Source organism: Populus alba, chromosome 10, assembly GCF_005239225.2.
Source record: "Populus alba chromosome 10, ASM523922v2, whole genome shotgun sequence".
NCBI lineage: Eukaryota > Viridiplantae > Streptophyta > Magnoliopsida > Malpighiales > Salicaceae > Populus > Populus alba.
In genome coordinates this window covers 8,325,380-8,337,979 of record NC_133293.1, presented here as the reverse complement: position 1 = coordinate 8,337,979, position 12,600 = coordinate 8,325,380, and the positions used below count along the sequence as shown (strand labels likewise).

General features: G+C 31.9%; 2 protein-coding genes across 2 annotated transcripts; one reads left to right on the top strand and one right to left on the bottom strand.

Moving 5' to 3' along the window:
- Positions 1–1,075: 1,075 nt before the first annotated feature.
- LOC118048927 (membrane protein PM19L) lies at positions 1,076–2,456 on the top strand. Its single transcript, XM_035058774.2, has 3 exons — positions 1,076–1,531; positions 1,797–1,974; positions 2,051–2,456. The coding sequence occupies exons 1-3, from the start codon at positions 1,402–1,404 to the stop codon at positions 2,286–2,288; spliced, it is 546 nt and encodes a 181-aa protein (XP_034914665.1). The 5' UTR covers positions 1,076–1,401; the 3' UTR covers positions 2,289–2,456.
- Positions 2,457–4,006: 1,550 nt separating this feature from the next.
- LOC118048926 (uncharacterized) lies at positions 4,007–5,786 on the bottom strand. Its single transcript, XM_035058773.2, has 2 exons — positions 5,688–5,786; positions 4,007–5,193 (listed from the first exon to the last, which is right to left on the bottom strand). Exon 2 carries the CDS (start codon positions 5,185–5,187, stop codon positions 4,147–4,149), a length of 1,041 nt encoding a protein of 346 aa, XP_034914664.1. The 5' UTR covers positions 5,188–5,193; positions 5,688–5,786; the 3' UTR covers positions 4,007–4,146.
- Positions 5,787–12,600: the final 6,814 nt, after the last annotated feature.

Sequence of the window (12,600 nt, the reverse complement as noted above, 5' to 3'; positions counted from 1 at the left end):
ATATAAAACTAGATTCAATATTTGGTTAAACTAAAACAAATTAAGCCTGACAGCTCATCAAATTTATTTATATTTGAAATTAGCATTTAATTAAGTTAAAAGATATTAAATTATCACTCTACCTCTCTTTGTTTTTTTTTTTTTACATGAATTTTAAACCAAATCTAATTTTTGCAGTTTGAATTTTATTTAGAATTCAAAACAACTTAAAATTACAAACACAAAATTTGATTTGACAGACTGTCAGGCTTTTAGAAAACGCTCTTTTCGTGTGACTTTTATGAGAGCACGGTTTGAGAAGCACCGACAACCAATTCCATTTTGTGTCATCAACATTGCTTGAGAGATTAACTAGTTAGTTTTTGAAATTAGTAGATTTAATTCATTTTGCAAAACTAGAGGAGATATTTTATAATTTACTTTTCATTTAATAATTTAAATCAATTTTCAATTATTTTATAAGATTTGTTGCAAAAATTCTAAGAAATCATGATATATAATAGTACTTATTTAATAAATACAATTAATATAATTGATTTTATTTAAATACTTTTATTTTATTTTCTTAGAGCATGATTCATAAATGCATTTAGATAGGAAGCTCTAAAAACATTTGCTTCCTTTTGCCTTTCGATTTCTTTCTCCACAGGCACTTAAGGAGCCGACACAATTCACATGTAGTGTTTAAAAATACGGTGTAAATTTTATTTTTAAAATTTTGATTTTTTTATTTAAAATAACTTATTTTATATTTTTAAATTGTTTTAATATGCTAATATTAAAAATAAATTTTATTTATTTTAATATATTTTTAAATAAAAAATATTTTAAATTGATACCATATTACAATCTCAAACAAGTTAAGATTTATAATTTCAACCACAAGGTTCTTATATTCGCATAATTAGAGTGGAAAAATAGGATTGCAGGAGGACTATTAAATTAACCTTCTGCTGAAAAAAATAAAAAATAAAAAGTTTAAAACATATAGTAATTACTGATAGTGAAGGACGGGTACTCAGATTATTCGCAACGGATAGGCACCGTCTGAGTTATCAACTTCGAGATATTCCCAAGACAGGGATGAAGAAGGCTTCATGGGAAACGTCAGAGCAAAAATCGACAAGTGTCCTACCACCTGTAATCGAAAGCAAGCATGGAAGGCCTTATTGGCTTACACGTATCTTGTGCCTGTACATTGAGCTCGTCTATTTATAGCTTCACGGCAAAACCCCTGACAAGGCAGCTCAAAGGAAGCAACTGCGAGGAGTTTGGAGTGTAATTGCAAGAAGGATATACAAGAGTGGCGCAAAGAATCTCTCTGTATAAAGCGGGAATCTGTTTTTGTGGGCTTGAAGAGATAAGAATCGAGGCTAAAAGAAAAGGAGAAGTTGAAAGAGAATGGCGCAGACGGTTGGGAGAAACATAGCAGCTCCATTGCTGTTTCTTAACCTGCTCATGTATGCTATTGCCCTGGGCTTTGCTAGCTGGTGCACTAATAGGTACATCAATGGCCAAACCAGCCACCCAAGTAAGCCTCTCTCTCTCTCTCTCTCTCTCTCTCATCTTTCACACAGTAGTGGCCTGAAAATACTCCAAAAGGTCGAGAGAAAAAAACGAGTATATATTTAAGCTAAAGACAGGAATTATAACTTCATCTTGTGTCTGGTTAAACAGCCTTAATCTTCAACAAGTAGGTGTGTTGGCAGTTGCTCTCATCTTTGCTTCCCTTCATTGTTTCCTTGGTGGCTATGGTGTAATTTCTTTTGTTTGGCTAATAAAAATAAAATTGCCAGGCTTTGGAGGGAATGGAGCAACAGGATTCTTCCTGACCTTTGCAATATTAGCTTGTGTTGTTGGCATGGTGTCCAAATTCGTTGGTGGCGCCCACGTCAGGGCATGGAGGGGTGATAGTCTAGCTGCAGCAGGATCAGCTTCGCTGATTGCCTGGGCCATCACTGCCCTAGCCTTTGGGTACGTTAATTCGACATCCTAACACATATCCACTTGGTAGAAGATGGGTAATTTTTGCAATCTCTGTTGTTTTCAGGTTTGCGTGCAAGGAGATAAACGTCGGAGGCTACAGAGGTTGGAGGCTGCGGGCAGTAGAGGCATTTATAATCATCTTGACATTTACCCAGCTTCTGTACGTCTTGTTGCTTCACGCCGGGATGTTTAGCAGCAGGTATGGACCAGGATACCGTGACACTGACTATGGCGTCGGTGCCGGTACTGGTGAACCTATACACAAGGGCGGTGCTGTTCCTGTAGCAGGTGCTAGGGTTTAATTTGAATAACTGAATGGGCGTGTAGCATGATACCCTGGCTGGGGCTATTGATTTGCTCTGTTTTAACTTGTTATTTTCATCTCCCTAAATTTCTAATGTTGTTATGCAAGTAAAAGGTCGTGCTGTTTTATGACTTTGTAATGAGAATTACTTTGTAGTTTGTCCTAATGTTTTTATTTTTTTAATAAAAAACAAACAAACTAATTACACTCGTTCCTGGTGAAGTATTGCAAATCTAGTTTTGTATGCTCTTTCATCTTTTTAGAGGACGACACCCTCCGCGATAAAGAAACACGACCGTCCAACCAACCAAAAACCTTACAGCAAACTCTCTAAGAAACCTCGCATGGAATTGAGATCGGTACTACCATTACAAACACCACCTCTCTGGCTCTGTCCCTTGAGGCAGGCGCAGGACCTCAGATCGCCAAACCCCAGCAAGATATCTCACCTGGAAACAGACCTGAGAGGGCACGAAACATGTTTCTCGGTGCACCCCAACTTCAAGATACACTCTCTTGCTTAAGAGGTATCATCAGCAAAAATTAACCCAATTCGAAAGCCTAAACAGGGGAGCGTGCATTCTTATAACATCATAGTACTTTTATCACAAGTTTTCTCAATGAAAAGAAACGAGAAGAACAGAAACAGATTATAAGAACATTTTGACTTCTCAAACAAGACGTGGAGTAAATGTTGTAAGAGATGTGCCAATGTCAGAGCATCATACAGGTAGCGCCGCAGAATGTAAGCATATAATAGAGGAAGATATTTGGACAATAATCCTAGAAACAAGAGTAAGAAGTTTTCGGTTTAGCCCGTGTGGTACTCATTTAAACCTTTTCCACAACAATCCACATATACTTTAGACATAGACAAACGCTCTCAACATAATTTTCATTTAACTTGAAGCATATACTTGACCATCTATCTATTACCATATTTATTAGAGAAAAAGGCTATTAATTTGGAGAGATAATAAACGAAAAGGAAAGAAAGATTCACTCTCACCATAAAAAAGTGAAAGAACTGTAAGGGGAAAACATTACCAGGTGAGATAGGGAGAGGCTATCACTGAACATTTCTACTCCTAGGGCAGGCCACTGTACCTGTTCAGCTTGCAAATATCCAGATACCGACCGAAACAAATATAGTGTTTATCGGTCAGCATAGAATTGCAAACTCTAACCAATATCTCAATCACAAACTGACTGCAGTTGGTTATACAGACTAGCCTCCTCCATTTAAATCCACTTTGAACTAGCCTTTCTATGAGCTGTTGTGTAATACTGTAGTTTTTCTTTTCCACTTTCAAGTTTCAACCCATGATGTTTTCAGTCTCTCTCCTAATCTCCCAAAAAAATTAATTTAAACCACATCTCCTCACGAGCATTACAGTCAACGAGCAGAGCTTGTGAACTCAAAGGCAAACGCGGGTAAAAGAACATTCTAGCTAGAACAGCCATAGGATGGCAGCAACACAGGCTTCCAGTACGGCAACCAAGCATTCAGTCTAAAAATTGGCCAGCTTATTCAGCTTCAGACTCAAAATAATAAGGCTTAGCTAAATTAACCCCTGGTCACATTCTGTTCTATCTTCTGTGTTTGTTATAAGCAATTAGTAGACACTAGCAATACCAACAACATACCATGAAGGAACAATAAATGGAGCATGAAAAATGAGACACGGGGCGGGGGCGTTTTATGAGCAGGGTTCCTAAATCATAACGTTCTTTTGATACCAAAACCATGCTTAATACAAAACTATGAAAAGTGCAGGAAAAAAAATAGAGCGAGGATAATTGGACAAAAAAAAAGGAGACTAACACAACACAACAAACTTCCAAGTTGACGCACCTCAAGTTGAACCTTCATTGATATAACCTTGTTTAGGACCTTCAAACCCTGGCCGCATGAGCTTTTTCTCTCTCTTCTCAATCCTCCGCATCTTCTTCTGCTCAATTCTGCCAGCTATATTCTTTGATCTCTTTTGCTGTTTTTCTGCTTTCATTTTATGCTGGGTTTCAATCCTTTCCTTCCACTTCTCAGCATTCTTTTGATGCCTCTTCTCACCCTTCTTTAAGCTCTGTTTCAGAAGCTTTGGATCATCATGAACTTTAATTCCTGCAGCTCTACTTGTAGCTGCTTTCCATGAATGCTTCTTTGAGATAACACCCCCTTTCTCTGGATCTTTCTTTGCTTCTTCCAATTCTTTTGCCTTTTCAAGCTCCTTTAACTTTGAAATCTTCCTCTTCTTCTTCCCATGCTCTTCTTCAGTGCCCATTTTAACATGACTAAACTTGAGCTCCTTTGTAGCTTCTTCTGCATCCTTCTCCACCCTTTCCAATGAAGTACTCGGGACATGATTCTTTTCTCCAGACCCAGATTCCCTCTTCCGTTTCCTTTGCTCAATCCCTCTCTTCTCCTTCCTCCACTTAGCTTTTTCTGAACTTCCGCAATTTCTATCTCCTCGGAGCTCTTCAATTTTACGACGAAGCCGTTGCCGGAGTTCTTCATATGTGACTGATTGGTCATCGTTTTCTAAACCAGACATCATTGGATTGATCTCCACTTCAACACCATCACTCTCACTGTTTGATTTTTCTTTCTCCAAATTTTGCATTAACAAATCAAGGGTTGTTGTAGAAGACTTCTCAGGGTCAAGCCGATCTTTCCTTGCTTTCTTGATGTTTTCCCTTGCTTCCTTCTTTGCTGAAGCTTTAGCACCCTTACTAAGGCCGTGAAACCATGGCTTGTCTTTCTCATCAGTTGGTAGATAGAACTTAGCAGGGATGAGTTCAATCAACTTGTCAAAAAACAATGAACTTTGATGAATGAGAGACTTAAGATCAACATCAGGACCTGATTCACCGGCAAGAATTTTCTTTTCCTTCCCCATTTCTTCCTGGAATCAAATTAAAAACAACAAAAGGGAACCAACAACAATCAGCCTGACACCAAAGAAAATAGGTAGTAGCTAACAACTACATTCTAATTTCACTATTTCAGATCAACTCAAGAAAGGCAGACAAAATCTAGCTCCATATCATCAAGAACCAGCAACCTTAACGTGTCTCGACATCAGAAACTCTATCAATACAATGATTAATCATTTTAATTCCTCCAGAAACATCGGCAAAAGCGGCAGAACACGTTCATGATACGACAACATCTAATAATATACTTCGTAAGTAACAAACATTCATAAACATATGGAACAATACAGAATCACGTATAGAACCCCTAGAGTGAAGAATCAGCAAGCGCATGGCCAAGATACATGAAATGTTGAAGATTAACACTGAAAACTATTTGTCAGCAGTAAAAAACAAAACCCTATTTATTCTTGAACAGTTAAAAAAGGCAACCCTAGATGAATGAGAGAAAGCAGAGGCTTACTGTCGCTAGTAGGAGGAGGAGGAGGAGTCAAGAAGATGAAGAAACCCAAACAACCCTAGATGATTTTATTCAGGGAGCTTAAATTGGGAAAACAAAGGCGGGCTAAACATAGCGAGACGGATCCTTAAAACGGGCCTCTCCGGGTCAAGTCAGGCCTATAACGAAAGCTGGAGTCCATGAAAAAGCTATAACCTGAGCCCAGCTTATGCTTAATCTATAAAATATTTAAATTGTGAATTCATTTGGAGGTTTTGTAGGAGTTTTCCAATTCCAAATTAAAAAGTAATTATTTTAAATTACAAAAAAATAAAATTAAATCCTGTTTTTAAAAACAGTAAACTTTCAACCAAAATATTTTTTTAAAACAACGCTTTTAATATTTAATAAATAAAAGTCAGTTTTATTTATCCTTTCTAATAATTTTATTTATCCTTTCTAGTAGTTTTATTTATCTTTAATAATGGATTTTCACTTAATGTCACCCAAGATTCATCCTAGCCATTGATAGATCATTATAGTTCAATCGAATGGTCGTTGTTGTTGTGTGGTTGGACTCCCCGTGATTTAAATTCTATTTTATTTAACATACTTATATATAATATTAAATATTTTTTAAGGATTAAATTAGAGAAATTGTCTGCCACGTACGGTTCATTGATCGATTTTTTCAACTTGGGTTGCTCTCTCTTACGCTGTAATCATGGCGTTAGTAAACATCGAACGAAGTGTTTCTCATGGCTGTACCTGTACTTAGTTAAACCGTTATTCGAAATAATGGTTACATAATAATACTGTAATTCTGAATCATAATTATGATATATATATATATATATATATATATATATATATATATAGTTGCTGCTCCTGCAAAATAATAAACTGTAGAAACCAGGAAATCCAGCCTCCAATTACTCAAAACACCATCTAATCCTCAACCAAAAATCTAGAAACATTTTCTCCTGGTCTCTACGGGTCTTTTTACTGCTTTTTTATTGCAAATTGCCAACCCATGCTCCTAGGTAAGTTTTTGTAAGTTGATGTAGGTAAATTACAAGAAATAATCATATTATTAATGTAGAAATTTTATATTATCAGTAAATGATGACAAATAATTGCATACATGTTAATAAATAATTATATTGTTGATATTTCAATAAGTTGTTTGAAATTCTTATTCAGTAAATGTTGTGACAATTGCTTTTATTATATACACATGTTGGTCAACTTGTCAAAATTAGTTGTCCCCGTTATATTTTTCCGATCTTGTAAAGGAAGCATTGCCAAAATTGTGTAATATGATGCATATTAAACATTATCTTTTTCAAAATATTAGTATGATGGCATGTTGAATGATATTTTTAAAAAAATATTGATATGGTAATATATTGAATTGACCTAAATTAATATATCAAATATATAATGAGTCGTGAGATCGTGATAATCTTATAGAAATTAAATTAAAATAAAATTTTGAATGTCAATTAATTCCTAATCAACTCAATGTTAAATGACATAATAAAAACTATATATATTACATAAAAAAACTATTGAGTTATCCTATATTAACTTTCTCAATCTGTAATCCGGATTATAAAATCAAGATAATGCCTTGGAAAGTAAATTGAAAAATATTATGAAGTTTCGTTTTCAACCAATCCAACGTTTAATGATGAAATGAAAAAAAATCAATTAAAATGATAAAAAAATAACCCGAGTTAACTCAAGCTAACTTGTTAAACCCGCGACATGGATCATGAGACAAAGATAATTTTATAAAAATAAATAAAACAAATAAAACTCTATTTCCAACATATTAAATGTTGAAGGTTAAAATTAAAAAAAAAATCTCTAAGACTAGGATAACTCCATATAAAGTATATTGAAAAAAATAATATAAAGTTCAATCCCAAACAATCTTAATATTAAATGATAAAACTAAGAAAAAAATATGTTAAGTTGTTGGAAGGTGAAATTGGAAAAAAATTTAATTAAAAAATCCAAAAAAATAAATAGAATCAACTCAGGCCAACATGTCAAATGCACAATTTGGATTATGAGATCAGGACAACCTTGTATAAAGAATATAAAAAAATATATTAAACCCAATCTAAAAAGGATGACAAAAAACAACTAGAGTCAATTCGGGTTAACTTGACATATCCATAATTTGAGTCATGAGATTGAGGTAACCACATAAAAAGTAAATTGAGAAAATCACATGGCCGAATTTCCAATCAACGTTGAAAGATGAAATTGAAAAAAAAAAACATTTAAAAAGAATGACTGCAAAAAAAAAAAGAATCGAGTTAATTGAGATTAACCTGTCAAATCTATGATATGGATGATAAAATCATAATAAATTCATAAAAAACAAACTGAAAAAACATTATGAAGCCCCATTGAATGTTGAATTCGAAAAGAAAAAACTAAATCCAAGAAACAAATATATATCCTAGCATAAAAAGTAAAAAAAACAAACAGAAAGCATAATTTTTAAAAAACAAAATAATATCTTAAATGATAAAATAAAATAAAAATAAGCTGTTAAAAAATATATTTAAAAAAAAACAAAATAATATATCAATTATTAATGTTTCGATAGTGTCAGTACATTATACTAGATAGATAATTTACTGTCTTGTTAATCACATGTTCCAAAAATTAGTGCAAAAGTAAAGAGTGAAAAAAGTCGAATTGTTTTCACACAAAGTTAATGATTTGGTCATGATTGAGCTGACCGAGTTTTAATCAACAAGAAGATTTGATTGGATCTATATTCGAAGCAATTCAACTACGAATCCAGCTCTGTTAGAACCAACACAATCGGGTTTCTAGATCAATCCTCCCTCTACCTTCTCCTTGTCAAACTGACGCGTGGCTGTTTTTTAAGAGATCAATCATGTGATTCTCGTGAAAAAAAGCTTCGACAATAAGTGATCCATTTTTCCTAGTAACTGCTGCCGGGTCGCTGGCTACATTCCAGGTTGCACAAGACTACAAGACAATATATGCATTTTTGGATTTTTGTGATAATCAATTTTTTCTCATTCTTTAGAAAAATAAATTTGGACACGAAATGTATTTATCCAAAAAAAAAAAATCATTAAATATTTGAGGTACTTTTTAATCTTTTATTGTTGTAAATATTTATTGATTACTCAAAATATTTTCTAGAGTATCATTTGCTAGGTTGTAACTAATGATGCCATCCATTGTCTTTTTGCAACATGGAAGAAGAACAAAAAAAAGTGAATTATGATATATTTAGAGCATGCTCTGTGTTACAGTAGTTATTTTTTAAAATATATATTTTTTAATATATTAAAATAATATATATAATTTTTATTTTTAATTTTTTTTAATATTAGTATTTTAAAAAATTCTAAAAAAAAATTAGAACAAAAAAATTCAAATTGTATGATCACAAAAATAAATTGTAAAAAAATAAAAAGTGATGGCAAGTAAGAACCTGACGAAAAAAACAGAAAAACAATTGTCAAATTTATTTTAAGCTGACGCGTACCTATATCCTAGTTAGATTTTTACTAATTGGCAAAGAACTTTCACAAAACTACGTTTCTGCCATCGCATTCAAGGGTACATTTGTGCCTTGCAAGTTTTTGAAAAGTTGACCACGTGTCTGCATATTAAAGAGAAAGTAGTTAAAGATATTTAAATTAGGTCCTTAATTATTTAAGGTTATTACACTGTTACCCTAAAAAGTATTGAATAAAATCAGAGTTTTAAAGTATAATCGAAGTTTTATATTCACAACATTAATATTTAAACTAAAGTATTTTTTATTTAAAATATATTAAAATAATATTTTTTTATTATTTTTGATATCAACACAACAAAATAATTAGAAAATACTAAAAAAAAATTAATTTAAAAAAAAAATAAAATTTTTTAAAACACAAAAATAAATAAAATCTAAACGACTCCTCATACTATACCTATTTTCATGAGAAAAGGTCTCTCTCCCTGTTTTTTCTCTTATTTCATGCAACCATGTAGTATATAAATGCAGGGTACATAGCTGTTAAATCCATCATTTTTTAAAAGTTTTTTATTTTTCTTAAATTAAAATTATCAAACCTAGTCTAGCTAAGCAAATTAACTACAAGTTGACTGGTTTTTATAGTCTAGGTTGAGTTATTCTCCTAACAAAATTATAATATTTTTTTTAACACAATATTATTTTAATCAATCTAGATCAACTTAATTCAATCAATTATATTTTAAATTAAATTGTAAAATTACTTTACAATCACATTGGATTTAATAGATTCCGTGAATATACTTGCTCTTTCTCAACACAAACAAGTAATTTCCTTTAAAATGAATGTCCTTGTCATTAAAATGGACATCCCATAACTAGGTTGTTGGCAGACAACACGACCTAGCAATTGGCCGGTGCCAAGTTCCTTTTAGAGGATGGCATGCTCAACTTCTTCCATTGCTTGCCTAATTATTCAACAATCCAATCTAGTATTTTGGCTTTATAAGGCAATCAATCTTCTCGCCGGCGAATCGCGAGCCGGGGTCGGAATTTCGAGTCTACTTTGGCATCAAATACCACAGTAAGTTGGATTTCTCCAGCGTTGCCTGTGACAGAAAAGGTGACGGAGAAAGCATTGTTTGCCTGAAGCTAAAAGTTGTGAAAACGAAAGGTCTGCATCGGGCATCTTGCTCCTAGAGCTTGGGCTCCAGTAATGGCGTCACATTTAATATAATTACTATTTTCTGTCACCTCGACATGAGGGAGAAAGAAATTGAGCTCATCTATCTGCATAAATTGTGTTTAAATAATACAGATATTTTCTCCCAATATCTACAGAGAATCAATAAGGGTATGTTTGTTTTTTACTTGTTCTTATATTTATGGTATAAAAAATATAGTAAGGTATTTGATAACTATAAAAATTGTGTTTTATATTGTAATGTTTATTAAAAAATTGAGTTTGAAACGTGGTTTTCATGAACTAGTTTTTATATGCTTTTTTTAATTGAGTTTTGTAAAATACTGTTTGTTTTTGTATTTCAAATGCGCTTTTAAAAAAAATTAATAATTTTTAATTTTTTTTGCTTTAAATTAATATATTTTTTGTTTTTTAGTTTAAATTAATATTGTTTTGTTTTTTTTAGATATTTTGATGCATTAATATCAAAAATAATTTTTAAAACTAAAAATACATTGTTTTAATGCATTTTCAAATGGTTAACTGCCCTATCCTGCGCTCTGCCCAGTTGTCTGCCTCGTGTTGATGGTGGGGCAACGGTTGGGCTCCGATGATCTTTTTTTGTCCTCTTTCCTTTTTCTCTAATCTCCTCTAGAATGCCTTCAAAAATTAAAAGGTGCCGTGCGATATATTTTTTTTAATCAAATTTGATCTCGTTATTTTTATTGTCATTTATTATGTTTTGAATTTAACTATTTATTTTTTAATTTCATCAATTAACATTTGATTTCATTTAATTTTTATATCAAACTTGGTACCTATTCTTTTCATTGCTATTTGTTTTTTAATCCCCTTCTTGGTTTATTTTTTTTCCATCCTTGAACATTTGGTTTCATTTTATTTTTATGTCAAATTTGATCCCCGTTCACTTGATTTCTATTTGTTTTGTTTTTTATGCTTTTTTCTGATTGATTTTTTTTTTTAATTTTTATCCATCAAAATTTTGTTGACTGCGGATTTGGCTTTGTGGGTTTTTCAAGTTTGTCTTTTATAAGATTAGTCCCAGCCTCATAACTCGATCATGGTTTTTTAATATTATCCCAAGTTGATTTCAGTCATTTTCTAAATTTAATTTTTTTTCAATTTTATCTTTCAAGTTTAGGTTGGTCGAGGATTGACAAGCTTTGTGCTTTTTTTCACTTTCATTTATGTGGGATTATTCTGGTCTGATGTTCAGTGTTGTGACTTTGAGAGTTAACCTAAATTAACATAAATACTTGTTTTTTTGTTGTTCTACTCAATTTTCTTTTCACAAAGTTTCCTGATTTCACAAATATGTTGAGTATTTGCAAGGTTGGCTCAAGTGGACCGAGGTTAGGTTTTTTACTTTCAATTTTATTTTTTAATATTTGATTTACTAAGAATTAAGCTTCGGAATTTTTTCATTTTGCTTTTTACAGGGTTATCATATTCTCATTTAATTTATACTTTATTATCAAATAAGATAATGAAAGCTTTTTAAAAATATTAAAATGATATATTTATATAATATTGAAAACTTTTATTTATTTTGAGTTGATCATCATGTGTGTGGTTTGGTTTATATGTTGTCGTTGATGTTTTTTAAATCATATTTCTAAATTAATTATACTTATTGAATCGAGTCAAATTAATTACTCGATTTTTGAGTTTTTTTTTTAATTCTTTAAAAACATTACTGTGGCTTCAATATATTTTTTTATTGATATTAAAAATAATTTTAAAAAAATTATTATTTTGATACATTTATGAGTGAAAAGCAATTACAACCATGCTCCCAAATAGGCTTGAGTGTGTTTGTCTACACGGCAGCGGCTACGTTTTGAAAAAATCACAAATTAATTGTGTTTGGTTAAATTTTAAACCGGCGTTTTTCAAACATGGGACCCACAAAAATAGCAACGAAACACAGTTTTTAAAAAAGTAAGATTTAGCTGCTTTGTCGGCACTGTTCACTTTTGTTAAATGAACAGTGTAGAGTGAATTAATAGTGCAGAGTGACTGTTATTTCACTCTGCACGCAAGTGAACATGTGAACAATGCAATGAAATTTTGCACATTCACATAGAAAGAGCAACATGTTGATATAAAACACATTTAACCTTTATTCACTTGCATTGCTCACATGAACAGTGCAGTGAATTTATTCATTTGCAATATTAATGTGAACAATAAAAAAATTTATTTTTTTA

Bases quoted from the DNA above. Each gene is read 5' to 3' on its own strand.
- LOC118048927 (XM_035058774.2), top strand. From the start codon at position 1,402: ATGGCGCAGACGGTTGGGAGAAACATAGCAGCTCCATTGCTGTTTCTT. The intron at 1,532-1,796 runs GTAAGCCTCTCT...TAAAATTGCCAG, and splicing joins TGGCCAAACCAGCCACCCAA to GCTTTGGAGGGAATGGAGCA. The intron at 1,975-2,050 runs GTACGTTAATTC...TGTTGTTTTCAG, and splicing joins ATCACTGCCCTAGCCTTTGG to GTTTGCGTGCAAGGAGATAA.
- LOC118048926 (XM_035058773.2), bottom strand. From the start codon at position 5,187: ATGGGGAAGGAAAAGAAAATTCTTGCCGGTGAATCAGGTCCTGATGTT.